General features: G+C 54.4%; 1 protein-coding gene across 5 annotated transcripts; it reads right to left on the bottom strand.

Annotated features, from left to right (window-relative positions):
• Nucleotides 1–1,348: 1,348 nt before the first annotated feature.
• USP2 (ubiquitin specific peptidase 2) lies at nt 1,349–26,863 on the bottom strand. Of its 5 annotated transcripts, none has more exons than XM_046638083.1 (14): nt 26,729–26,863; nt 17,916–18,733; nt 17,497–17,673; nt 6,073–6,123; nt 5,450–5,573; nt 5,130–5,241; nt 4,921–5,031; nt 4,689–4,753; nt 4,374–4,477; nt 4,206–4,286; nt 3,996–4,074; nt 3,666–3,773; nt 3,370–3,490; nt 1,349–3,091 (listed from the first exon to the last, which is right to left on the bottom strand). In XM_046638083.1, exons 2-14 carry the CDS (start codon nt 18,690–18,692, stop codon nt 3,004–3,006), a joined length of 1,998 nt encoding a protein of 665 aa, XP_046494039.1. In that variant the 5' UTR covers nt 18,693–18,733; nt 26,729–26,863; the 3' UTR covers nt 1,349–3,003. The 5 variants fall into 5 exon arrangements, with proteins under 5 accessions (XP_046494039.1, XP_046494038.1, XP_046494040.1 ...); XM_046638082.1 differs by lacking the exon at nt 26,729–26,863 and adding an exon at nt 25,685–26,250; XM_046638084.1 differs by lacking the exon at nt 26,729–26,863 and adding an exon at nt 24,595–24,691.
• Between the last annotated feature and the right edge of the window lie 564 nt (nt 26,864–27,427).

A 27,427-nucleotide genomic window follows, 5' to 3' on the forward strand; every position in this document is an offset into this window, starting at 1 on the left:
GGCTGAGTACAGAAGGGAGAGCTGGGAGCAAGGGTGGAAGGGCTCAGCCTGCCCTCGGTGTTATCTAGAGTCTGTCTGTTCCCTAGGGGAAGACAGCAAAAATGCACAGGTGCCTTCTCCCTCCAGTGAAAAGCTAGTCAAAGAAGAGCTAGCAACTTACATTTACTTGGGGCTCACCCATCCACTTTGCTAAAAGCCTAGTGTTTCCATTTTGAAGGTGATCCTGTTCACCTGTGGTTTGGGCAAAATCATCAGCATTTAAATCTTATCCTGGGTCAGGCCACTCCCAGGGCAGGGTTTGAGTCACTGTTGTCTTCAATCCTTTTCCCACTCTTGGAAAATGCCCAGAAAAAGTGCCCCCACTACTGCCTCACCCCATGAGGTGAGTGTGACAGTGGGCGCTGCTGTCTCAGCAAGGATGCGACAGACATGACTTGACTGACACTTCGGTGACTGCAGCAGGGACGGCACTTAGAAAAATCACAAAAAAAACACTCAGCTCAACTGGTGGGGACTTCAGCTTCCTAAGTTCCAAGATCAGTGGCAGAAATGGAAGATCTGAACAGCATTAAGAAGCAAAAGATAAAACCAAAGGAGACAAGGCCCTGAGGGCCCCAAAGAGGCCAGCTCTTTAAGGGGTTAAACCTGTTGACATCTTAAAAAAAGCACTTTAAAGAGAACAAAAGCTTTAACTTATAGGCAGCTGTTTCTAGGTATTAGTGGGGCAAACTGAGATGTTTTAATTTATCAAGGACCACGTCTGGTTCACTCCACATCCAGGTACTGCCACTGTGCTCCAGGAGCAAACTGTGCTGTATTCGGCCTGTGCCGGAGACCTGTTTCAGCTTGTCATGGGTCTGTACGGGGACCCAAGTGTCAAAAGAGAATCACCAGGGTACCCGTCCCAGCAGTTAAAAAGCAGACAGCCCATTTAAAGAGATTAGATATTTTAGTCTATTAGACACGCTAATTTTCTCAGGGGTGGAGAGAGTGTTGAGGTTATGTGGGAGAATGTCCTTATTCTCAGCAGATGCATGCTGAGGTATTTAGAAACGGTGATATGACACCTCACCCCTAAATGTTTTGCCTAAAAGGACAAAAGAAACATATATAAACAGATGTGGCAAAATGTTACCAACCAGTGAATCCAGATGAAGAACATGGTGTTCAAAACGTGCATTATGTCAGTTTTTTTATACAACTAAAAAGTTTAAAACATGGGTAAACTTTTTCCAGAACTTGAAATTTACAATCCTGTTGAAGCAGTAGAATATTTGGCCATTAAACATGCCAGGATCTCTTCCTGGGTTCAAACCCCTCCCAAATCAAGACTCCATCACTTACCAACTTGTTTCTCAAGGCTATTATTTATTCTGTACACGGTTCCATTGTACATTGGACATTCTTCTACTCTTGCTTACACGGTAAACAAGTGTACCCCTGTCCTTTGGCTCAGGTTCACAGGTCTTCCCTGGAGAAGTGTGTCAGGCCAGTTAAACTTGGGGTGTCTTTCTCTGATGCTTCCTCCTGGGAGCACTGAAAAGCGCCAGGCTCCAAGGGGCACAAGCCAGGCCAGCTGCGTGGGTGCAGAGAGCTCCATGCACAGAGTCCGGTGCCTTGGTGAATAGCTTTACTCTCTGGGACAGCACAGAGTTTTGTCCAACTGGTTAGGGCAGAATCAAGCCCATGGGAAAGAATCATATGGCGGAGGCAAGATGTCTCCAAACACCCAGGCTCCAGCTCCCAGGGTAGGACTGAAGACCGAGGCCAAGAGGAGCTGAGGGGCAGCATGGGCATCCCTGAGAAACTCGGTCCAAAGGGCCTATGTCTAGGAGGCTCTGAGAAGGTGGGGGACGGGGAAGGTCAGGGAGAAAAAGCATGTTGAGGGAATAAATTAAAGGTGAGAGAAGCTCTAGGGATGAGGATCCTTCAAACAGCTGGGAGTAGACCAGGGGTGGGTTGGAGGAAGTGGGCAGGAAGAACTTGATACTCTATCATAAGAAATCTCCGTTCACCTCCTCTCCTCTTCCCCTCACTGCAGTGCAAACAAGCTGGGGGCTAAGGGCATGGCCCCTACCTCCCCCAGCCGGCTTGAACACGGCCCTGGGGAAAAGGGAAGAGGCTGAGGGACATTTCAGGGAGGGGCAGTTACCCCCTGGTCCCCAAATGCTATAAGGCACAATTCTTGGAGGCAACTAGATTCCATCCAAAACATTAAGAAACAAACAAAAACTTGTTAGATCCCAGGTCTACTGTGGCTGTGCTTAGGGCCTGGCTGACACCCACCTAGCACCACTGGGGGCTAGCATTAGAAAAGTCGTATTTGAAGAATTAGAAAAAAAAAAAAAGACCAACACAATGTCCCAGCTGTGAAGAGGTGTGAAGGAGAGCATCTCCAGTCTGACAACTTCAGTGATGGTAGTTAAAAAAAAAAGTTGGGCTTTTAAAAACCAAAAACAGCTTTTTTCAAAGATGTCCCCTAGTCTGTCCCCCTGGAGTTAGCAGCGTTAAGAGGGCTCTTGGCTCATGGGTGTTTTTCTTGCTTCTGGACCAGTGAGCCGGGTCCAGGTGAAGACAGCGCGCCAGGCTCAGGCGCCGGGGCTTCCGGGCAGTGATCCTCCCAGCAGGCTCCAGAGGGCGCTGTCTTCCGGGAGGAGTGGGGCCGGAGCTGGCAGCGAGCGGACGAGGATCTTCTCCCCACAGACCGCTGTTGTTTATTACACACAGGAAAAAACCACAAGCTTAAAAACGCAAACAAGAGGAGCCGAGGGGCACTGTGCTGGCTGCGGTCTCCGTGTCCTGTCGATCTTCCCTGCGAGGCGTGGCTCAGGAGCTCCTGGCTCCCCACTCCAGACTCTGACCAGGCTGCAGCAACTCCTGCTCGGCAGCTTTAGTTTACTTTATTTTTCTCTTGTCAGGTTTTTTTTTTTTTCTCTTTTTAAAAAAAAACTTAGGGTGTGGGGCCACCACGGGGAAGGGAGAAAGGGATGGAGCCCCTCGCTGCTACATGCGGGAGGGTGGACTGGCCAGTTCGTAGAAGAGCAAATAGGCGTCGCTGGTGCGCACTTGGCTGGAGGACATGGGTGTGACGCTGTGGAGAGAGCAGGAAAAGTCAGGGCCTGGTGAGGGGGCCATCGAGACACAGAGCTGAGTGGCTGAGGGAGTGTGGGGCCCATCTCTAATCTCTCTGTTACACACCCAAGGCCAACCTCTTGCTGCCCACTAGAGATTCTTCAAATAGGAGCCGTCTCACATGTGTTACATGGCTTTTGGCTCTGACCTTTTCTGTCTAGTGAAGGTGGAAGCCATATAGGTGGGTGAGGCACAGATGTCTGACACCAGGAGGCCTGTCTGAGACCTCTGTCTCACCTGGAGTCATTGAAAGTGTGCCATTCGCCCGTCACTGGACTCCGGCAGTAGGCTGTGTAATGGCCGCCCATGGTGGTTCCGGAGTGATTGGACACAGCATACAGGTTGTAAACAGCGTGGTCTGAGGAGGAAATACAACCCCTGAGGCATTCCTTGCCCCCGTCTTCCCTCCCCCTCCTGCCTCTTCCCGGTTTTCATCGCTCTCTCTTCAGCAGCATCCCTCCACCTCTTGGCCTCCCAATGGTATCTTAGACACTGGTGCCTTGCTTCTGCCCTCCCAGCTGAAAAATACTCACTGGTGTTTTCTGAGGCAAATTCTCTCAAGTCCAGGTCTCTTAGGGGGAAATTCACAAATGTTGTGAGCTTGCTGGTTCGTATCCTGGATTCTGAGAACCGCTTCAGATCTGGTATTGACATGAGTCAAGGACTGACACGGTGGCGAGAACAAAGTCAAAGCAAAGGAGACCGAGTCCTAAGAGGGCAACTGCGCTTCTCCAGAAGCAGAAGAGAAACGCAAGAAGGAAAGTCTATCAAGTTTCCTTTTTTCCTACTCTGTTCGCCCTCACCTCCTGGCCCCCTATCAGTCACTCTCTGGAGTCAAGGCCCTTGACGGATCTTAAGGATACGGAGCACCAAGATCTTTGGGAACCTCTGGATGGAGAACTTCTTTATACATCGTTTTCTGGCTCGGCAGCGACAGCATGTCTGAAAGACATGACGGACAGAGCTAGAAAGGACTGGTGGGAGAAGTCAATGGGCCTGGGCTGGCTTTGCTGGTGACAGCGTTGTCCCCAGACACATCTCTTGGAAACTGCTGTTATGGAAGGGTGACTTACGGGCTTTTCATCGCCATCAAGCACATCCTCTTTGGTGAAGAGCCTCATGCAGTCCATTAAAGTCACCTCAGGATAACCTCGCTGGGAGAGAAAAAAGTACAGGTCAGAGGTCAACGACACGAAAGGATAAGAGTTCAAGTTTCAGAAGTAGGGCAACAGGTTGCATACCTTAGCAATGGGCAGTGAGAGGTCCCAGAAGGGGTCAAAGACTGTAGAACAGTAGCCACAATCAGTACACGTCAGGGAGCTCTTTAGTTGCCCGACAAAGAGATCTGGGGAAGAGATGGACACGCGATGCTTCACACAGGGAAGCGAGCACGTGGTCTTCTATGTGTCTCCCTTCTCACTGCTCCTGCCTCAGTTTGTCGGACACTGGGCAGAAAGAGGGTTCCCTGGAAGGATGATTCTTAGGGCTTTTCATGCTCTGCTCAGGCAAAAGTAGTTAACAGGGAAAGTGGGCATTCCCCCTATTCATGCACTTACCCCCAATCCGACTGTCTTCCCGTTCTAGGTATTTCCTCCACATCTGTCGCCCTTTCTCATCATCACTAGGAAACCAGAGGGAGGAACACAATTGGGTCAGAGCTCAAACCATGATAAGTTCAAGGGTCTAGCAATCTTAATCCTTAGTATTTAAAATTCTCCCCCGATCATTACCCCCAGAGAGGTAGATTCACGAAGTTTCGCTTCCCCACAGCATTCTCCTCAGACTTACGGAAGATGATCGAGGTTCTCAGGGTTGGACTTAGGCCTCACTGTTACTCGATTCACCTCGTTGTGGAGCCCATCCAGAAGAAAGCGAAGAAATTCCTGAGCATCCTGCTGACTGAGCCCAAGGAAAAGAGAGTGAGCAATACCTTTCATCTCAAGAACATGCTGTTGCTGCCACCCACCCTGGGGAGGACATGCCTGCAAGGTCCTTACTTATAGCCAACGAAGCGCGGTGCATATCTCTGGATCTGGGTCTTGAACTCAGATGGGCTTACCACATCGTTGGGGGATGAAGTCCATATGGTCTGGATTAGTTTTGCAAACTCTGTTAAAAGGTGAAGGTAGAGAAGGGGCATGGAGGACAGGTGAGACATCTTCTATAGGAAACTCTGAAATTAGAATCCCAACAAAAAGAAGCCAAAGAAAGAAAAACAGGAGAGGTACATATACAACACAACTACCAGTACAGCAGTGGGAGAGTGGGAAGGTGTCCAGAAGAGAAGCAGGACTGTGTCCGCAGAGGGGTTCCTCACCTTCCATGAGGGCTGTGTGTGCATTGCTGCTGTGGCTGAGATCCCGCATATAGAGTCTCTGGAGGCAATAATCTCTCAACTCCCGGGTGTTGCTCAGGCACTGCAGAATTGAGTTCATGAAGCACTGCAAGAAACGATCCAGACAATCAGCAAGGGAAGAGAGACCCACTTGGCATCCCTACTTAGTACCAAAGGCCCTCCGGTTCATCTACCCCTGAAATAGATCCTCCCAAGTTCGTCTTTTTGTAAGTGAAAGGGGCAAAGAGAGGCAAATTCCCACAGCTGGCACAGGGGACGTGACTGGTTATTTACTACAGAGGTGTCCGAAAGGCTGTGGGTGAGCTGGACAGAAGCAGGTGGGACATGATGGATATCCTTGAGGAGAAGCATCCAGGAAAGGAGCTGACAGTTAAAAGGGCAACTCCCTTTAGCAGTGCTTCCTGCTGGGGACGTGGGTGAGGCAGAGCCCAGCAATTCTGCAAAGGACCAATCAGGAAGGGCAGGTACCAGCTGGCCCAGAGCGTAGGGAGGTAGCTGGAGCCAGGAGGGGACTCTGGTTAGATTGTTCCAGTTGGGATGCTAGGGGGTGGCCTCAGGAAAGACGTTAGCTGCTAAGAACTCACCGTGTTCCCAAGGTTTCGAAGACCAGCCAGACCTTGAGCGCTCTTAGAATTCTGTAAGCAAAGAACACAGGGCACATAAGGCTGAAGGCAAAGAGGCTGGGCCTGTGCTAGGCTCTCTCATGCAACTTTCTGCCAGTTGGAGCCTGATACATGGAGCATCAGGTCACATGTATAATTCTCTCTCCAGCTTTAGTCTATATTCCTTGTAGGAAAGACGGTTGAGGAATGCCTGATATTTTCAACACACAACAAAAATGTTCTCCAGGGCCCTGCTTTCTTTTATCGGCTATGTATTTCCCCCTCTTTATGTCACTCTTCGTTCTCCGCCATTTTGGGAACTGCAGATTAGAACTAGAGACTAGGAATTCATATATTTGGGAACATATTTGGTTCCCGGCTACAAGAAACTTCAGGCCCCAAATCCAGACACTGTCTCAAATTACCTATATTTGTACCCCGAGATGTCCAATGTGTAAAGCAGCTGTCATAATAGGCACTTCAAAGAGATCTCGAAAAGTTCAATGACAAAACATCTTAACTGAGTTTAGGTCCTCAGCTGGGAAAACTCAAGCCTGCCTGCCATCGGCCTGCCATCCTGAGTCGTCAGAGACAGGTGGAATTCCTTCCAGCTGAGCTCAGCTCCTGAGGGCTGATTAGAGCCTGGGAGAATCCTCCCTGCCTGGCTCAGGTTTCAACATCCTGACTGGCCAGTGGCTGGGAATCCTTGTGACGACAGACTGCTGCCAAGACGTAAGCACCTGGCTGAAGGTGCCGCTCTTGCTCTTGTCCCTATGGTGGAGGCTGGTGAGGGGTTTGGAGAGAGAGCCGGCGTTAAGTCGAGGACTCTGAGCATTGTTTGGCCAGGTCTCTTGGCTAATCCTGGCCCTACCTCCAAGGAGTCAGAAAACCTTTGGGCTCAAAGGGTTAAAGAAGCAGTCTGCAGGTGAGCCTGCCACCCCCATCCCCGAGGGAGGGGACTGGGGAGCCGGCAACTCTGGAGCAACACTGGCTGGGGCATGCGTGGGGCTAGCTCAACCCTGATCAGAAGAGGAGCCTGAAATAACTCAGCTAAAATTACTCATGCCGTGTGCTGACAGCCTCTGAGGCTGTCAGCAGCTCAAAGCCCGTGAGGTTGTCAGCTCAAGAGGGTGGCGTGGGGGGAGGCAGGCTGAAGGAGGGCTTGTCTCAGGAACTGCCATGCCCATTCCCACAAGGGAAAGGCTCCCTCCTGCCAGTTATCAGGTCTAACACTAACAGGTAGGGAAGGAAATACATACACCCAGAAGAGAAACCTGGTTTCCACCCGCAGCTCGAGAGAAAGCCTACTGGCAGCAGGTGGGGTATAGCATCCTTGAAGAACTCTGCCGGGCTAGCAGTGTACAGCCCTAAACACAAAACTGAAACCTTATCTTTCTGATAGTCTAAACCCTGCGGCTCCAGTAAGAGGGCCACAACAGAGCAAATTCCCTGGACAAAGACCTTATCAGCATTTTCAGCTGGACCTGGAGAAGGACTCCCCTGGGGCCCAACAAAAACACTGAAGTCTCCACGTAGCCCATTGGGAACTAAATGTTAAAGGCTGCCGGCAACAGAATAGCCACTCTCCGCCCAGTCCCCCCCTTACAACTATTTTTGGCAGTGCTTTATTAGTTCTTATCCTGCGCCCCAAACAACATCTGTCTAAACAGGCTGTAGAGGCAAAGCATCCTACCACTGGTGATCACGTCAGTGTGCACCAAAGGGAGCCCTCAGCTGGGACAGCGGGCACGCAGCACTAGTGGGGGCAGGGCAATGGGGAACTGGAGGCCTCTTTCCACTGAGGCCCTCCCTGGTGCTGACACTTTCCACTCTGACCCAGCAGACTGAGGGTCACTAAGAACATATCATCTACGGTTCCTATTCTTGAGGATCCTACTTCGCCCGGTGGGTGGAGAGATATGCGAGGTTCTTTCACAGCATCGCTAAGACCCTCTGTTAGCTTTTCTGGCGGGGGGTCGTGCCTTGGTCTAAAATTTCCTGCGCTCAAGACTACTCGCCAATTTCTAAGCGCCCGGTGTAGAAGGCGGTTGGATAACAGGGGTCGCGGGTGGGAGTGGAGGGGAGGGCAGGGCTGTTCCATGCGCAGCCAGATATTCTTCTGCCATGAATAGGAAATCAGGAGCTCCAGGGAAAGTCAGCATTTTCCATTCTGGAGAGAAACAAAATGTCCCAGGAGTGACCTTTCTTACAGGGAAAACAATCTACCTCAGGCTGGCCGGGAGAGGCTAGAACTGGAGAAGCTGGGAGAGACCCTGCACAGCCAGCCTCTCACCAGGAGAGAAGGAAATGACGCCAGCTGGTATGCTGGAACTTACGTGTAAGGAGGTGAGAGTTTGGATCAAGAACTTCCTTAACATTAGCCATCAGCAAACCTAATTTTGACTTAGCGACCAGTGTTCTATAAAGTAGATACTAGCTCCACAGTCAGTAAACAGGCAGGATTCACCTTCCAGCGAGGGAGCAGGAGAGGGGGCTCAAGAAAGGCTGGCTCTGGGTTAATGCAGAGGAAACATCTGGCTATATGGCCCATATAAAAAAGTCTATTGAGGTTTGTGGCTTCACACTCAAGAACCCAAGAAAGGGCTCTCCTGATTACTTCACCTGTGCCATGAGGGTCAGCCATGAGTCCTGGCTGCAGCCAAAGAGCCTGGTGTGGCCCTGGCAGGGGGCAGTGCACGCATTGCCAACACGGGAGCTGGTGCCTGTTACATAAGATCTGTCAAGCTCTGGCCCCTTCTCCCTTCCCCAAGCGGGCAGTGCCCAGCTTTCAGCCCCAGCATTACTCTGGGGTGGCTACTTCATTTGACGGATCCAGTGTCCACTTAGCCGAACTGGGGAGGGCTGGAAAGAAAAGGGAAGTTGCCCTCTTTCACCTGTCTGCAACTCCTCTGCCCTTCACAGGGTCAAAGGACCCCTGTTATCAACGCTTCGGGAAAGCGCCCTCTGGGATGAGTGAGGGGCAGCCCCTTTCTGACCAGCCTTTCTTGGGGGGTTTTGATCTCGGAGGAATCGCACCCGCCGAGTCCAGCGTGCTGCCCGTCCTCTCACACCGAGAACTAGTCAAGGTTACGCTTTCCTGCACCTGTCCTGATAGGTGCCAGGAATTAAGAGCCCTAGAGCCACCTGGTGCCGGAGTCACGAAGGGGACGGGAGTAGGGGCACTCAGGGGATGGGACCTCAAACGGGCGGGGGCCCGCGAGTAAGCGTGAGATCACCTGGGGAGGGGGCATTCCTTGCCGGGAGACCTTGGGAAAAGAGGGGTGGGGGCTGGGAAGAATCGGTCCCCCGACCGTGGGCGCGCGGCGTACGGGGGCGGCGCGGGGAGGCGGCGGAACCCCAGGCCCTCGGCTGGGGGTCCCGGAAAAGGGCCCTGCGTACCTTGGCTTTGTTGACCAGGAGCCCCACGAAGGTGGAGAGCAGCAGGGAAGGGGAGAGCGGGGAGCGCGGCCGCAGCTCCTTGGCGAGGGCGGGAAAGGGGGCGGCGGGGGGCTCCTCGGGCAGGGTCACGGTGTACGAGGTGCGCATGCTGGCGGCGGGCGGCGGGCTCGGCCCCACGCTTAACGTTGGCACAGGGGGCGCGGGGAGTACCGCGCGGTCTCAGCCCGGACGCCGAGGCCGGCCAGGCCGCCACTGAACACCGTCCACGGCGCCCGGCGGTAACCGCTCCGGCCGACCGCGCGCTCCTCCGCCTCGCCCTCCCCGGCCCGCGCCGGCAACCGCCCCGGCCCCGGCTCTCGCGCTCCGGCCGGCTCGCAGCCCCGCCGGCGCCTCGGGTCCCGCGACGTCAGCGCCGGGGCGGGGCCAGGGCCCCGGCCACACCCCTCGCTGCGGCCCCGCCCCCGCGCCTCTCGCGGCCCCGCCCCCAGCTCGCGGACCCCAGCCGGGACCCGCCCGCGGGCCGGCCGCCGCCGGGACCTGCAGCCCCCGAAGGAGGGCAGCATAGGGGCGCGGAGCACGGGCCCGCCTCGGAGTTGGGACTCAGGAGAAATTGTCTTTGAGGCCCGCAGAGGACACGTCCTCAAGACCGAGTGTCAGCCAGGTGACCTTTCCCCAAGGCAGCATCCAATTCCTAACTTTTTGGGGGCTGCAGGTCATTTCGAGAACCCGACGAAAGCACTGTACTTTCTTTAGGGAAAGATGCGCGTAGGCACAAACTGTTGTACAGCATTCGGGGGGACTCAGGGCCTCTTGGAGCGCAACCTCCGCCAGGTCCGTGAGGGTCGCCGGGCCCAGGTCGGGAGGATAAGAGTTCACCGCTTCAGGACTGACCTGCCCTCCTCCCTCGGGTCCTGATTTGGCCCATTATCAAGAAAGGCAATGCTCGTATTTTATAAGGTACAATAGGTCATTGTCCTTTTCGGCCCCAGGGAAGAACCTTTTCTGACCTTTTCTACCCAATTACCCAACACTGTCTCTCACCGAATCTCAAATTTTGATTGTTTTTGGGAGGCGGGGAGAAAGTAACCCCACGGTGGGGAAATAGGCGCTCCGCTGGCGTGGTTGGGAGTGTGCCCCTCCGCCCTCAGGGCAGCAGTGCCTGAAGATCAGAGGTCTTGGAGTTTTCTTTCTGATGCTCCACCCCCACCCTCGCCTATCAGGGACTCACACAGAATCTGCCTAGAGAAAGTATCTTGTTTGGAGCTCGCTATTTTTAGTCAGTATTTTTAGCATTTAAAAATACTCTGAGAGGCAGCAGCCTGTGCTGAGCCTGTGCTGTTACTCATCTGTGGCCTCCTTCTGTTCCTCTTGGCATGCTCGTCCCCACATGTACACGCGCACTGCACACACGACCACAGCCACATGGGGAATGTGTCCAGGACACATGTATGGCTGTACCCTAGGCCACCCACGAAACAGCATTTTTGTGCTAATGAGAGGGGAGCACAGACGGTGCCCCCCTTGTGTTCTAGCAGTGGAGGTGGGAGGAGTGGGCAGGAGGCAGGAGCTGCTGGGCATTCTACTTGGTGATAAGTTAGGAGGGGTGATGCCCACAGTCACTGTCCTTGCCGGGTGACCAAACCTGGAACCTGGACAACCTGCAACAGCCTTTCTCTCCACACTTCCTTCTTTCTAGCCACACCCTTTCCAGCCAGTCCTACACTGTCTGCAGCAAAGCTTTTGCATTCGGTCACATCTTTCTTCTGCCCTGAAACCCCTATTACACCTGACTTGCCTCCAGTCCGGAAGCCTCATGCAGCCCTGTCTGTGAGGCTGCCTGTCCAGAGGCTCCTTCCATTGTCACCACCCTTACTCTTCTCCAATCCTTGTTGCCAACCAACCTGCTCTTATTTCTCTGCTTCAGCACTTGCCTTCTCTCACTTAAAACACACAACTGTCACTGATTAAGCACTTACTAAATGCCAGGCACTGCCTAAGTACTGCATATATATAATCGCAGTTAACGTGCATAATGACACAGTGATGTGGTAACTATCACCTCTGCTTTCTAGATGAAGGACCTTAAGCCCGAGAGGTCAAATGACTTGCCAGGACTGCAAAGCTAATCAATGACAGTAGGGGGCTTTCAACCCAGACCTGTCTTACAGCAAAACCCAAGCTTTTAACAACTACTAGGGGATTCTGGAATGCCCTTCCTGCTCTCTACCAATTACCTGCTTGTGAATTGTGCTCACAAAGCCTTCTCTAATGAACTCCACCCAGCTCTAAACACCCCGTTACTGCAGATCCTCAGTCTACTCCCGTTCACTTTACACTATATTAATCTTAATATGTTTATCTTGGTTTTAAAAGTGTCTCTAAGACTTCTGTAAATAGTCTTAGATCGTGTGTGATTGTGCCATCACATTGAAACCTCCTCACAGGCAGGGTTGTGGGTTCTCTTAGTGGGTGCTAAATAAATGTGTTGATCTCATCTCTACAAGGGGTGAGACTAGGCTGGGCATCCTGGAAGGCCCCGAGCCTCCAGGGGTGGGGCGAATCTGGGTGTGCGTGTTGAATAAGCGTGCTGTGGGAAGCCCTGTCCAACAGGCACTCCCCCACTGGAGCATTTGGCTCATCTCCCGTGACTTAGGCCAGTGATTTGGGTACTCCTGCCCCAGGCTGTCATGGCTTTCTGCTAGCACGCTCTCTCCCTCTTTCCTGGGATGGGGGAGGTTAGGGGCAGTGCTGGGAGCAGGGAGGCCCAGACGGGGAAGCTGTTGCCTGGGAGCTCTTTGAGGAGTCTGAGGTGAGGGGAAAGAATTCCCACAGGGTCCAGTCTTGTCAAGCAGGTCTGACTGCTGCAGGACACAACCAACGGGGAACCGTGGCTGATCTCTCAACTCGCCAGGCCCCCAGGAGACCCCTTCTCCTCAGTGCCCTTTCTTGAAGGGGGATAGGTAAGCATATGGTCTTCTGGGATCTGAATCCAGCTCTGACTCTCTGCCTCAGACACGCTGAGCCAGTCTGAGCAGGGCTCATTCCTGCAGCCTGAGACTGCTGTTTCTCAGAGTCTGCGCTTGGCCTGCCTCCCCAGTAGGATAAGTAATTTTCTTCACCTCAAATCCTTCCTGGCATGGATGGAGCGTAAATAAATTAAAGTCAGGGTTAGTTCTGTGAGGGCAGGACTGAGAGTGTCCTGCTTCCTAAGATCTTGTTGGGCAGCTTGGCTCAGGGTTTGGAAACAGTGCCCGGGCTCAGACAAATGCCTCCAGGCCAGTGGCTGCTCCCGCAAGCAAGTGCCCACTATTACCGCTGCAAAGGAACAGACTGGTGGCTTGACTGACACTAAGAGGGGTTCAGAGTCCTTGCTAGGGCTGGGCTTTCAGCCCACAAGTGCCCTTGGGGAGGGAGGGCCGTCAGTCCTACCTACGTCTGTAGGGAGCTCTGCTTCCCGGAATCACTCCGACTCAGGAGGCCAGAAGCTCGGACTCCTTTGAGCCCCAGAGCAGTCTGGCCTGAAGCAGCTGGATTCCAGGGGCCCACACACTTCCCCTTTCTTGCTCATACCAGGTTTACGTATCCATGGAGGTGAGAGGGTGCAGGGTGCCACGTGTGCAGCTCTGGGCCCTGAACGTGATGTTCGTTTCTGCAGCCGACGGTCAATGGAGCGGCTCCCCCAGGGGCAGGGGACACTTCGCCAGGTTTGGATTAACTTCTGCATTGCTGAGCTCCACCCCAGCACCGCATTAACTCATGAAGACATCCTGAGGTTGGGGGAGGAGGAGGAGGCGGGGCGGATGGTGCCGGGCACTGAGTGAGAAACGGAGTCTGGGGAAGGCAGCACCGAGGCCACCAGCCAGGTCACAGCCCACAGCCGGTCTTCAAGGGATGGAGACATGGATGTCTTGCTGAGTCTAACCACAGACCACAAACCAGCTGCCCTTTCTCAGCAGCTAGTGCTGGTCCTGGCCATGGGACCCCTCTGGCTTAAGGTCTCCTCTGAGTGACCTTCCCATGCTGTCAACACAGAGTCAAGCCCTCAGGAAGTTCAACCTCCTCAGGGTGGCTGAGTGGGTGAAGACAGGCCCCAGGGTCTCAGGCCGCCAAGCTGGATAAATAAGACTGCAGGGAGGCAGTTCCGAGTGGCTGAGTAAACAGAGCGCGAAGGCAAGGGATGAGAGAGGAAGGTCACACTCCTCACCAGAAGCTCTAGGGTGTCCTCACCTTGTTCTCTTTGGAGTAATCCCTGCGCACTGCAGGGCAGCAGTCAGGTCCAAAGTCCCACCCAAGAGAAAAGTCACATGACCTCTGCTTATATAATGTCCCTGTCACTGAACAGCTGGAACCCAAGGCTTCGGGAGATGAGTCAGCAGTGGCAATTATGACCCAGGTCCTCCAGGTTCCCAGACCTTTTGCTCCTAGCAACAGGTCCCCCAGCAGAGGGCAAGGGTGTGGAAGAGACTGGGTGGGGAGAAGAGGCTGGGCCAGGCTCGGAGCCTCAGTCCCTGGCCCTGCAAATGAGCAGCAGGTGCCCAGCCTGACCCAGGAGGGCCCTGGGCCAACCCCGGCTCTTTTGGGGAGAGGAAAGGGTGGCCTGGGCAGGCTAGGGTGGGGCAAGGGCAGGGCTGAGGCCAGCAGGCAGAATGCCAGGGCTGGGAGGGAGCAGCTGGAGTGGGCGGAGCAGGGAAGGATTAGGATGGATTGTAGGGGGTGAAGCGCAACCCTGGCAGGGCTCAGTGGGAACAGCTTGTCCTTCCATAGACCCAGGGAACAGGAGAGGTGGGGCAGAAGGGGGACATGACCCGGTTGGGTACTTGGGTTCCTTGCTCTCTGCAGAGTCAACCCACCTGGCCTGGCTCACTGTGGGTAGTGAAAGCTTTTTTTTTTTTTTACTGGTTCTGAACCATCACATCCCTCCTCTCCAGTCTGTCTGCATTTTAAACAGAAGGTGGGGCCTCTGGGCAGCCCTCATTAGCCTAGGCTGAGCTACACCTCTGTGGACTGGCATTTTGTTGGTGCTTATGCAAGCAGGGGGTATTCAGAATTTATGTACCCCCTCCACCACTTCTTTACTTGTGCTCAGCTGACCCTGTGATATTCCAAGCTCACATTGGCTGTTCCTGTTAATGAGGGGAATGAGTCTGGTTAGAACTATTCTACTCCCTGGTTGGGGCCAGCTTTTGACCTCCCTTTATGAAGGCCAATCGTAGTTCAATTCGGCTACCCTGAGAGGCCCCAGGGTCAGGGCTGCCCCAGGGGACCCCAGAGGAGTCAGATCACGCTGGACCCTGCCACAGGATACACTTTCTCACCTTTGTTCCTTCCAAAGGGTAGTTCAGGCCTCTCCCCGCTCTAGTCAGCAGCCAAATGCCCCTTTTCTGTCATCTCCTTTTCCTTCTGAAGTTTAAACCAGCTCTTCCATAGCATTTTACTGGTTTCACGTCCCTCCACATCCATTGTTTGCTTTGAGCCTCAGGACATCTCTATGAGGTGGGCAGGGCAGGTGTGACTATTCCCTTTTATGGACGAGGAAACAGCTCAGACAGGTGTCCAAGGTTAAAGAGCAAACTTCCAGCAGTCACAGAGGCCCATCCCAGCCTCAATGAACTCTCCCTTTCCCGCCACCTATGACACTTAAAGACACCTAGGGCTGCCTCCTATTGCAACTATTTTAAGAACATATTTCCCCCAGTTAATTGTGAATGCACCGAGGGCAGGGACCATGGCTCACACATCTCCTGCCTCCCTAAGCACCTGGAAGGGGCCAAGGAGGAAGGACATTTATCAAGCCCTACTCCGTGGCAGGCACTTTCACACACAACTTTGGTTTCTCACAATAGTCTGTGAAGTGGGTGCTATGATTACTCTCATCTCACAGAGGAAATAGGTTCAGAAGTTAAGGAACTTCTCTGAGGTTACACTCCTAGGAAGCTGAGCACTGTAAATGAGTGAATAAGAAGGGAGGATCCTCAGATGGAGATCTGAAAAGAAACTGGACCTGGTTTTTGGAAGAACTGGTCCAGGCCCCATCAGCAGGGTTGTTCTCACCTCAGCAAGCTGCAGTCAGCTCCAGGAAGTGAGGATGAGAGTGGTGAGGAGAGACAGGGTGAGGTTAAATCAGGGTCTTATACCACTGACCCGCTAGGGTCCTTTCCCAGTTGGCAGGATCTTGAGCGTGAACTCAGAGTGGAATACTAGCTCAACTCAGAGTGGGCATTACTGGCTACTTAAGTGTGTCGTGAGCTGTTTCTGGATGGGAGGGAGGGATGTTAGGGTAGCTGAGTTTGCCCCGGGGCAATCTGCTACTCCCCTGAGGTCCTCTCTCAGAACTCCCATCACCCTGGCCCTGGGGAGCAGTGGGGCAGGGTGTCCACTCTGGCAGGGGTGGAGGGCAGCAGGCTGCAGGGAGGTGAGGGATGTCTGTGTGGGAAGGTGGCAGAGGCCCAGTAGAGTCTGGCCCCCAGTAAAGGAGATCTTGCTCTCTCATGACTGGGGTTGAGGGTGGGTCTGCAGTTTAGTCTGTGGAGGGGAGGTTTTCAAACCTCATCGTGCTTAAAGATGACCTGAAGAGTGAAAGGGCAGATCCCCTGGCTCCATCCCTAGAGAGTTTGATTCAGGACACAGGTGGGGCCCAGAATCGTTAGGCCATACAGGTGATTCTGATGCAGACAGTCTGCAGACCCCTCTTTGAGAAACACTGCATACCATAAAGAACACTTCTCTTCTGAGCAAAGGGAGGGAGCCCCTCAGAGGGCTCTAGGACCCAAGCCCCTCCACTGAGAGCCGCTTTCTGATTGCCCTCGAGATGAGCAACACCAGACATGTCCAAGTGAATCATGATCCACCTCAAGCACATGCCCTCTGAGAGCATGTATTTCTCTCCCAGGCCAGCTGTCATCTCCCACTCCTACACTAGCCTCCAATGTAGCCAACCCTGCCTTGTCAGGGTCTGAATGTTCTGGGAGGCACCAGCTTTTGTATCTCCCATGGCACTTCACAGACAGCTCAGCAAGGCCAAGACTCTCTAAGTAATGTCATCAAAGTTGTCCTCTCAAGACCTTTAGTTATGACCACCTTCAAGGTCTATGACCCAAAGTCCTGTCCCTATTCTGCACCCCTCCTCCATTCGTCTGGACAACCCCCCTAAGCAGCATTTCTTGCTGTGGCACATTGTTTCCAAAAGGCACATGTCCTAGGAGTAGGGGAAGGGTACAAAGGGAATGAAGGAGACACAACACCCAGCTCTCCCACCCATATGCTTGCCTGTCTGTCTGTCCATCTACCTATCCACCCATTCACCCACCCACCCACCCATGCATCCATCCATGCATCCATCCACCTATCTGCTCACCCATCCAGCCATCCAGCTATCCACCCATCCACCCACCCACCCATCCATCCATCCATTCATCCATCCATCTATCCGCTCATCCATCCAGCCATCTAGCCATCCATCCAGCCATCCACCCATCCAGCCATCCACCCATCCATCCAGCCAGCCAGCCATGCCTCCATCCATCCATGCATGCAATCGTCAGGTCAGTTGAGGTCTGTGTTATGCTAGGCACATGGTGAGGGGTCTAGAGATATTTCTTTCTTTCTCATCCTCTGAGAGCTCGCCACCTAATGGGTATACTTATAACTACAGAAAAGGCAGAATGTAGTCAGTGCCCCACAAGAGGTGTGTTTAGGCATTAGCAAGGCCCTGCCAGGCCTTACTCTTTTTCCAGCAGAGCCTCCTCCCTCATCCCAGCCCAGGCAGGACTGGAATACAGAGGTATTGGATTGTTTCAAGCCTTAGACAAAAATCCCTCCACTATTTTCTCCAAAGACATATAAGTACTGCTGTCCAGACACCTGGTCCTGAGCCAGCCAGTGTCAGTCAGAGGACAGCCCCTCTTCCCCTGATGTCTTATGCCCAAAAGTTAAGCTGGGACTCCGAGCTGGGAAGTAAAAGCCTGTGCAGGAGGAGAGATGCAGTCAGAGCAGGGAGGCCTTTCTTACCACAGGGAGCACTGGTGGGCTGGGGGCGTTCAGTCCAGGATGGGGCAGGGCCTGCAGGGGAGCCTGGCATGCTGGGAAAAGTAGAGTGTAAGAATCACAGTGTATGTGGGGGTAGCTGAGCATTTCCCAGAGCACTGCCGGCCCATCGTCGAGGGCACAGGTCCTGAAGCAGGATTCCTGGGGAGAGTGGGAAAGCCCCTGAGCAAGGAAGGCACCGAGCCACGAGGGTACCAGAAATGCCGAGATGACTTCCCTGGCTTGTCCCTACTTAGGCTGCAGGAGTAGCCGCCGTCAGGTGTGGGAAGTAAACCTCTGCCTTCCATCATCAGTCAAGTTGGGAGTCCTTCCCTCAACTCGGCTCTTGGACATCAGTGGCTGCCTCCCCAGCCCATCACTGAGTTCCCAAGGGGCAAACTCACCATGGTGTCTCGCCCTGGGGAGCTGGAGCGGCTGGACCCGGGGCCCTGGCCCTTGCCCTTCTCCCACAGAGTGTAACGGCCACTGGGTCGGTAGGTGGGGCTGAGGACTTCAGGGACTCGTGAGGGAGGAGTCTGGCTGGGCACTTGAGGAGCGCTGCCCTTGCGACCATAATTCTCCAGGTAGTCGGACAGGTACTCAGAGCGGCTGGCTGCCTGGTAGAGCCCCTGCAGGGCACACAGCTCCTTTCGTGTGCGGGCCAGCATGGGGCTGCGGCCCAGGTTCCCAGGGTCTATCCGGTAGCTATCTGAGGTCCGGAGGCTGGAGAAATCCCGGGCCAGGTCTGATTGACTGTTCGACTTCTTCTGGGTCAGGGTTACCCCCTGGTTGTGGGCATTCACAGGCAGGTAGCTGAGGGAGTTGTTGGTCACTCCATAAGGGAATCCACTGCCCCCACTGAGTCCACTCCCTGAAGGCCGCTCAGTACCCCAGGTCTGGCTCTCCGGCCGCTTACCACCCCCGATGATGTCAGGTCTCAGCAGGGGGCGGCTCCGGTCATAGTCCAGGATGGAGGAGGGGCCGTAGGTACGGGGACGAGTGAGGAGGCTGGTTGGGGGGCCTGGCTTGAAACCAAGCTTCTCCTTCTCCAGGAAGGAGGCAGCCAGGTTGGCCCCATAGGAAGAGGGAGTGTAGGTGCCATAGCCTGATTTGGCATAAGGGGCATCTGTGTAGCGGGCCGATTCTGTGTAGCGCTTCAGGGTGGAGGAGAGCTGGGACATCCTTCAGGGCGGCACTCAGTGGGGACTGGGAGCCTCATGGGCTGAAAGACAAGGAAAGCAGTTGTTAAGGGCCTGGCTGGGTATCAGGCTGCCACTGTACCTGCTCTCCATCCCCAGCTGACCAGAACCTTAGATCTCAACCAGGGACCACAAAGTCCATTTCCACAAAGAGCTGGCCTGCTGCTGAGAAATACACCTATGCATGTGCGTACACACACACGCACACAGGTCTGCACACAGGCTTGCACGCACCCATGCATTCACACCTCAGTGACAGCACAGGAGATGAGCTGGCTTTTGTAAACCACACAGGGCAGTCAGTCTCAGCACGTTCTGGCTGCTCCAAGTGACCTGACCGTGACAGTGGGGACTGCCCTACCTCTGCAGTTCTCCAAGTGACTGCTGTATTCCAACCCAGCCCCCATCTGCGTCCTCAGAGACTCCTGAGTTGTGGGGACCCCACTGCCCTCACCCCCTGGATTGAAAACGCTGGGCATTTCAAGAGTTAAGACTGCCTCCCTCCCTTCTGACTTTTGGGATGAGCAGGAGTCTTTTTGGAAGCATACCCTGCCTGAGCTGGAATGACCTGAGGAGCTTTTGGTCAGATCCCTGGTGAGGAAAAGGAGCTCATGAGAGGAAGTAATGGAGGGGAGGTGGTGGTGAGTGAGCATGTGGCAGAGAGGGGCCTTGGCCTTGGTCTCCAGACCCAATCCCAGAGTTCTTCCCTGGACATGGTCTCCTGCTGCGGTGGGGGATCCTCATGTGGTAGAACCCACTCTCTTCTCGAGCTAAGTGGAGTTAGGGCCCTGTGGCCTCCTAGGGGTTCCCCTACCAACATCCATCCCAGACTGCCTAAGGTGATAATGACTTGTGCAAAGGGGGCCCCCTAGAGGCTAAAATCCTGTACTGCAGGCAGCCCTCCCTGTCCTCACCCCCAGTCCTTCCACCTGGGTCAGGGGTGGTGGGGTGGTCTGGAGGAGGAAGACAGAATCTTTGAATCCAGGAGTTCTGAGGGCTCTAAAGGGTCATCCATTTTAACTTCTCTGTTGTGCAGATGGGAAAGGCGATTTGCCCAGGGTCACACACGAGCAGAGCCAGAGCTGGAATCCAGGTCTTTCAGATTTCCAGGCTGGTGCTCTCTCCGCTTTACCTTGCTTCACCCCTCCACATCAAATTTAGGCTCCCTTGGGAACCCCCAGAGTCCCTCCATCACCCTAAATGCACAGGCTTTATCTAGAGTGGAGCTGGAGGGCAAAGGTGCTTTGGAGAGAGGAGCAAGTAGGATCAGGCCCCTTTCCTGAGGGCCATCAGAGACTCTCGGGGGGGGGGGGGGGCCCTCTGGGGGAGGGCACGGTGCGGCGGGGCACAGAGCCATCCAGGACTCTCAGAGTAGTGTGTGCAGGGGCTGGTTCTGACTTGCCCTGTGACTGACTAGCTGGGAGATGTTGCCCTACTCATTTACCCTCTCTGAGCCCCAATTTCCTCACCTATAAAATCAGTATAATAATCATCATTATGATCCTACCTCACAGGGTTGCTGCCAGGAATCAATGAGATAACGACATGCGAAAGCCCTCAACAATGACAGTGTTATTATCTCCTCCCCCAGCCCCTGCCAGGCAGCCGGGCTCCTCCCTTCATAGGCCTGTAATAATGTCGGGGCTGGCCGGCCTCTGACCTCAGCCCTGGGCGCCAGGCTTCCCCCCACAGCCCCCAGTGAGGTGAGTGGATGAGCGGGCAGTGGGCAGAATCTAGCTGTTCAGCAGTCAGTGGCTTGGGCAGCCCACAGCCTGCCCTAGGCCGGCAGTCCAGCCCTTAGGGCAGACAGGAGCTGGTGCCAAGCCCCAAATGCTGAGGGCTTGGCAGAGACCTCTAGAAATTCAGTCCATGCAAGGCTTGGGATAGATGCAGGGGTGGGAGATCAACAGGTGGCAACTTCCATATAGGTCCCAGAACAGAACTTCTAGACCCTGCCAGAGACCTTCCAGCAACTTTCAGTCCAGGCTGGCATCAGGAGGCCTGGTCCACATTTACTGTCTGCCCTTTTCCCAGCTGGCTCAGGGCTCCCTACCTTCCTGTACATGCCCTTGCCTGCTGTGCTCCCACCTCCAGCACACCTTTCACCTCTTTCTAGGAAAACGTCACAGAGGAAGGCCTCATGCAGGGTTGGGGGAAACGACAAGCTTCCCTTCCATCTGCTTAGCTTTCTGGGATACAGAGAAGGAAGAGAGTGAAGGCTGAGGGAGGCCAGGGGAGAGACAGGGGCCGGGGCGTGGGACCAGTCTTGCTCTATGCTCTACTTCACTTTGGAGAACACCATCAATAATTCAAAGTCACAGAGACTCCAGGTCTCAGGACACCCGGCAGCCAATCAGATGCAAGCTCCCCTCCAGAGTATGAGCTCATACCTCCTCCCCACAGCTCTCTCCCCCTCCCCCACTAAGGCTCCCAGGGAATTGGTATTCTGCAGGCAGTGCCCCAAGCTTGTGACCTCTCCTGGCCCTGCTGATGATGCAGAAGTGCTGGGGCCAACCAAGGTACAGCAGACAGGGACAGACAGCCCTGGGACGGCCCACAAGTAGCCCTGGAAGGGTTGGGGTGGAGGTGGAGCCACACCTTCTTGTCCACAGAATCCCAGGAGGGCTTCTAAATCCCTGGTCTCCTGTCTGCTCCAATCTGGTGGGCAACTGACAGACCTCTCCCTCTTCGCAGCAGCCCTGGGGGGTTGTGCCGTCACTACCAGCCCCCTGGAAGCTGCCTCTCTGTGCTGACATCTGGGTTACAGTTCCCATGTCTGAGGAGAGGGTCCCTATTGGGGCTGAGGCCTTGAGTATGCATATCCCCTCCCCCAAACCCCAGTTTCTCTCTTGAGGAAAGTGCCAGCACCTTCCAGGTAAGCAGACAGCTGGGGTTGGCCCCTGGCATTACCTGGCACAAGGGTCCCTGGAGGCTGCAGAGTGCACCATGGGTGGGAGAGCAGGCTGGGGCCCTGGCCGTAGCCTTGCTGCGCAAGACAGGGACAGGACGGGTGCTCACATGGCTGCGAGTCTCCTTGTTGCCACAGGAACGGCCCGAACTGAATGGCCCTTTCATGGGGCAGTGGGAGGCAAGCCGATTGGCTGGGATCCCTCATTCCCCTCCCTGCCCACTGTGGGGCCCTTACTGCCCGGCTCCTTTCACTGTTTACCCAGAGCTGGCAAGTACAGGCATGTGGTTCCAGGCAGCGCCTCCCCAGGTGCCCGCCACCTCGGACAGCAGGGGCAGTCCACCTGCCAATCTCCTCCTCCGTGCCAGCTTCACAGAGCTGCCTCCACTCTCCCCTGCTCTGCCTGAGTCCCCTCACTTTGCTCAGCTGCCCCGTCTTGGGAGTTGCAGCAGCATCCTCTGCACAGAGCACGCAGCTTCCTGCAAGGATGTGTGAGCCAAGTAGCCATCGCCTCTGCCGGCAGACGTTGAACACCTCTGGACCAGGCCCATGCTGAGTGCTTCCCATGCAGCCTCACCTCCAACACTCAGACCCCCTCCCCGCGCGCCTGATGCTCTTCTAAGTGAGCTTTGGACAGGGTGTCCCCACAGTCTTAGTGCCGTTTTCAACTTTAATTCTTTTGGGAGAATAAATGCCTCAAACTTACAAACATCATTTGAAGGTTTACTTTTTATGTTAAATTAAAACAAAAAATATTTTTATTCAAAATTTAAAACGTAAATAGGTAAGAAATTTGAATAATGAAACATTTAAATGAAGCGTTTAGCATTCGTCTTTCTGAAGTTATTAAACTTTTAAACTGCACTAAGACTTCTGAGACACAGCATATTAACTCACTTAATCCTCAAAATTGCCCTGAGCAGTAGGAGCTATGATGACACGCATTTGCAGATGAGGATACCAGGGTTTGTGGAAGTGACGTGGGTTTCCCAAGGCCACGCTGGGAGCAGTGGTACACCCGGCCTAGGACTTGTCCTCTGTCCACTAACAGCTAAGCCCCTCACGTCACACTTCCCTAGCCTCTCCCAGAGCTGGTGTGGGGCCAGGGGACCCAGCCTTCCACTGTCTAGGCAACAGCATGGTGGGTACAGACTCCCACAGGAGCAGCCCTTCCGAGTTTCCACTGCAGGCAAATGAAAGCGAAGCCAGGGGCAACCTGAGCCCAGTACAATACTGATTGGTTGCGAGATAGTCCAGGAGGCCTCCATTTCACCTGCGGTGCCAAGCTCCAGAGTGTCCCTTGGCACCAGCATCTAGCCCCAGCCAGGGCCCTTGGCCCAAGACTTGGTTATGTACATGCCCTCCAGCCTCCTACGCTTGCTGCAGCTCGGCTCACCCCCAAGGTACCCAGGCTAGGTGAGTCAAGGGTTAAAATGAACCCTATCCCGGGGCCAGTCCTGTGGCCGGGTGGTTAAAGTTCCCAGGCAGCCGGGTTTGTGGGTTTGGATCCAGGTGTGAATGGACCTACTCCACTCATCAGCCATGCTGTGACAGCATCCCACTTACAAAGTAGGGGAAGATTGGTACAGATGTTAGCTCAGGGCTAATCTTCCTCAAGCAAAAAAAGAGGAGGATTGGCAACAGATATTAGCTCAGGGTGAATCTTCCTCACAAAAAAAAAAAAACGAAAAGAAAATGAACCCTATCCCCCTGAGGCAGCCAACAACCTTGTGTCAGTCATTGTCATTTCCTGTTGCTCCCATGAAGGGTGCCCTAACCTGCCCAGCCAGGGGAGGGACTTGCTCCCCAGGAATCCCAGGCCCTCCTGGCCCCCAGGGTAGAGGATGGGTAAGGTTCCATATCCCAGCAGCCTGCATGGCCCGTCTCTGCCCCCCATCCGCTCTGCTTTCTGGGGTGAAGGCATGCCAACTTCTGTGGCCTCGCTACTGCCTGGATAGAAGGGCTCTAGCTGGGTTTCAGAGGCATACCTCAACAAGGTTCAGTTCCTAACCGCCTACCCAGGTGTCCAGGACAGGTGAGTGGGGAGTCCCAGCCAGCCTTCCAGGTGCTTGGGAACCTCCACAGTGGTGACCTCAGAGCTTCCCAAAGCTGCTTGCTAACAACATTGGAATGAGGCACTGCTGATGAACTGACCTTGAAGGGTGAAGTGGGCTGAAAGAGGGGCCCTATCTGTCTTCATCTACATTCTCCGACCCTTGCTCCTAGCGCTGGCACTGTCTGGGCACAGGCATCAGCTCCTAGGTAGAGACATGTCCTGGCAGGTGTGGAGGATGCAGGTGGAGTGAAAGATTGGGGTGGGGGATATTTGTGTTCACAGTGCCCAGGAGCTCTGTCTACTCATCTCAGGCCCCCAGGAACCTCACTACAGTTCTGTGTCTCAGGAGCTGGCACCCAGTGATCCACCAGGTTAGTGCCTAATTGTCTTGGCAGGGGGTCATCCAGGGGAATTTGGGTGCAACTCTGTCTGTCTTGCTCCTAGTAGTTGCCCAAGGGCCAAGAGAGTGGCAAAGTAGTAACATAAAGAGATTGGAAATTTAGAGCAAGAATCCTGACTGGTGGAGAAGTGAGTGGGCCCCAGGTGGTGTCTCTTGATTTGGGGTGGGGAGAGGGTGGGCATCTCTACATTTCCAAGAAAAGGCAAAGAAATGGGCCCCCAGGCAGTATTGGTATCCTTAAATTCTCTTTTGCCCACCCACCTCTGCCAGTGGAGAGGCACTCTCCCGGTGCCCCCTCCCCAGGGGAGAGCCCCAGTCTTTCTCCCTGTCCTCTAGGGCTTCATCTTTCCTCTGTCCTTGAGCCTCTGAGCCTTTCCTCTTGCCCACAGCACCCACCAGGCCCAGTGGGGCAGCTTCTCACATGCTGCCCCAAACAGACAGGGCTCCCCTAAACAGATAGTCCAGGGGCCTCTGGACAGCCACCCTGTGAAGCTCAGACACTCAAGGGGCAGCTACTGACCTGTGTCCGGGGGCACTGGATGGGATCTGGGGCTTCTCCTTCCCCAGCAGGGCAGGGAGCGCAGTGGAGAGCCCAGAGGCTGGAGTCTGACTGGGGCTGGGTAATCCGGAGCTCAGGTTACCGACTCTGATATATATAGTATCTTATCTGACCTCACAGAGATGGCTAGCTCAACTCACTTGCATTCCAAGCCCGGGGAGAATTAAAGGGGCAGTGGCAGGCCCTCCCTCGAGGGGCAGCCCTGATGAGCCAGTGCCAGGCAGGGAGAGTCTACAAGGCCTCTTTGAACGGGGGGCATTTTGAAGTGGAACAGAAGGGAGATTCGAGGGGAAACAACTGGAAAGAGGGTAGGGGGATGGGGCTGGAATTAAGGGAAAAACATGGAGAAGGAGGTTGTCAGTCACAGAATTAGAGAAGAGGAAAAAGCCTCAGTGGTGGTCCAGCCCCTTTACTACTGAAATGGAGCCAACCTGGAGACGGACAGCAGCTTGCTCAAGGGCAGAGAGAGTGAGAAGCAGGCGGGACCAGCTCTCAGGTTTTCAGTTGAAACTTTTTTATAATGGACTTTTAGGCCCGGGCTTCTATTTCAGTTCTTTCCCTTTTATTGGCTCTGAGACAGTGAGCAAGGCACTTAAGCTGTCTGAACCTTTTATTTAGTCTGTAAAACAGGAGGAGAAATTATAATAATAATGCTATACTACCTCGCAATTGTCAGGATTAAGTAAAATAACATTTGTAAATTTCCTGGCACATAGTAAGAATTCAATAAATAATTATCATTATATTGAATACTTGTACTTATTATTATAATTAGTAGTAGTATTTGTAGTAGCACCTACCACGTGAAACTTCCTAGGGAGAAAAGGGCCTCTAGGCCACCCCTTGGGGGTGCTCTGCTTTAATGCCAGAGAGTAGCCCCATGGTTTCCTGAGCTGGTCTATGTCCCATAACTGGCAAGGACAAACGGGGCTTGCTATATTCCCAGATGTCCAGTCCACCCAGCAGAGAAGGTCCAGGCCCATTTGGCAAGTGCAGCTTCCCCCAAGTTACCAAGAGAAGGCCGGGCTGCCCTGGAGTGGTTCCACTCTACCTGTAGGAGTGCGCAGGATTCCAGGGCCACAGAGCCGGGCCGGGCAGGGTCACAGCGGAAGGAGCAGGATTCTTAACCTCTTGGGCCTTGGTGCTCTTGCCTGCTCCCAGTCTGTTTCTCCTGTTTCTCGACGGCTCTCCCCGAGGACTGGGAGGACCCAAGCTGGTGCCTCCACCCTCTCTCAGCAGAGGCTACTGACTCAGCTCCGGTCCTGATGATGCACTCCACAGGACGCCCTTGTCCCCGGCCCTCATTCCAGTCCTCATTCTGACTCCAGTTTGGTATGCATCTGTAGCATCAGAGGAGCGGGGGATGCCCAACCCCAGCCCAACCAGCTCTCCTTTCCTCCACTTCACGGCCGGCTTGGACTTGGAGGACCTTCTCATGCCCATGCCTGCGGAGGTGAGCGTCACCACAATCTCCAGCTCAGCCCCATTCTGCAAGCAGCCACATCGGGAGGTAGATGTTTACTCCTCAGAGGACAGCTAGAGTGGGTGGGCCAGGGCTTCCCTTGGCTGTTAAGTAAAGTTACTTGCCTTGGAGCACCGGTGCCTGCTGCTGGTTTGGGATTGGTGAGAATTTCAAAGATGCCTCCTTCTGGGTTGGGATTGGTGGAAGATCTCCCCTTCCACTTTGCTGCCCCCACTCCCACCCCTTTGGCAAATTGACCACAGACAGCCCCGCGGCGGGGGGAGCTTTCAGAGGAGGGAGTAAGTGACCTGTACGCACACGTGGGAAGGGGGTTGTCAGTGTCCAGGCGTCACTCAGGCCACAGGGCACAGAGACCTGGACGTGCGGAAGCAGCGCTTCCTTAGAACACACTGATCAGCACACAGATGGCTCTTCCTGGCATCCTGGGCTGTCAGCTGGCAGGCCCCCACACACAACTGGCATCCACAGCTGGAGCTCCTCCGCGCAGCTGGCACTCGCCCTACATTTCTAGTGCCCATTCTGCCCAGGCTGTCGTTGACACCTCACTTTCTGAGCCTCCAACGGCACCGACCTCCTCACCCCCCTCCCCAGTCTCCGACAGGTGGCACGTACCTGCCTCTTCTCCGAGGATGGACGAGTCGAGCCGGGCACAAGCATGGAGCTGCGAGTGAGTCCCCGCCGGTACTGGCGCTGTGCAGTGAGCAGCAGCTGACGCAAAGGGCTCCCTGGCCTCGGCTCCTGCCCGCCTCTAACCCACCTCCGCCGGGGGCCCAGAAAGGACCTCCCCGGGAAATCGGCGCCACCCAGCGGGCAGCCGCTTCATTGCGCCTGGGCGGGCAAAGCCACACCCCACGTCTCGCGTCACTGGGACGCGTCACGGCTATTGGCTTGTTCCTATTGTGGCGTCAATAGAGCCCCGCCCGGCTAGGGTCTCCCAGGCGACCGATATATACAGAGAACCACGTGGAGGAAAAGCATGCGAGTTTGGAGGGGTGGAGCGCGAAAAGAAGTGGACCTGAACTTGGCGCTGCCGGCCAGCTGTAAGGTATTGGGAAAGAGGAGGGGTCATAAGCAGAAGGTCCAGAATTTGAGCCCGGGACATACATATCCACTTTCAGTTTTTTTAAAAAAATTTTTTATTAAGATTGGCACCCTGAGCTAACAACTTGCCAGTCTTTTTTTTTTTTTTTTGACTTTTTTCTCTCCAAATCCCCCCAGTAGATAGTTGTATGTTTTTAGTTGTGGGTCCTTCTAGTTGTGGCATGTGGGACGCCGCCTCAGCACAGCCTGATGAGCGGTGCCATGTCAGCA

Source organism: Equus quagga, chromosome 14, assembly GCF_021613505.1.
Source record: "Equus quagga isolate Etosha38 chromosome 14, UCLA_HA_Equagga_1.0, whole genome shotgun sequence".
NCBI classification, from domain to species: Eukaryota; Metazoa; Chordata; class Mammalia; order Perissodactyla; family Equidae; genus Equus; species Equus quagga.

What these genes read in the sequence shown, in the direction of transcription:
- USP2 (XM_046638083.1), bottom strand. Translation starts at nt 18,692, where the DNA reads ATGTCCCAGCTCTCCTCCACCCTGAAGCGCTACACAGAATCGGCCCGC. An exon ending in CCCCAGGGCGAGACACCATG is followed by an intron (nt 17,674 to 17,915) that starts GTGAGTTTGCCC and finishes CACTCTCCCCAG; the next exon opens with GAATCCTGCTTCAGGACCTG. An exon ending in GAGAACCTCGATCATCTTCC is followed by an intron (nt 4,754 to 4,920) that starts GTAAGTCTGAGG and finishes CTGGTTTCCTAG; the next exon opens with TGATGATGAGAAAGGGCGAC.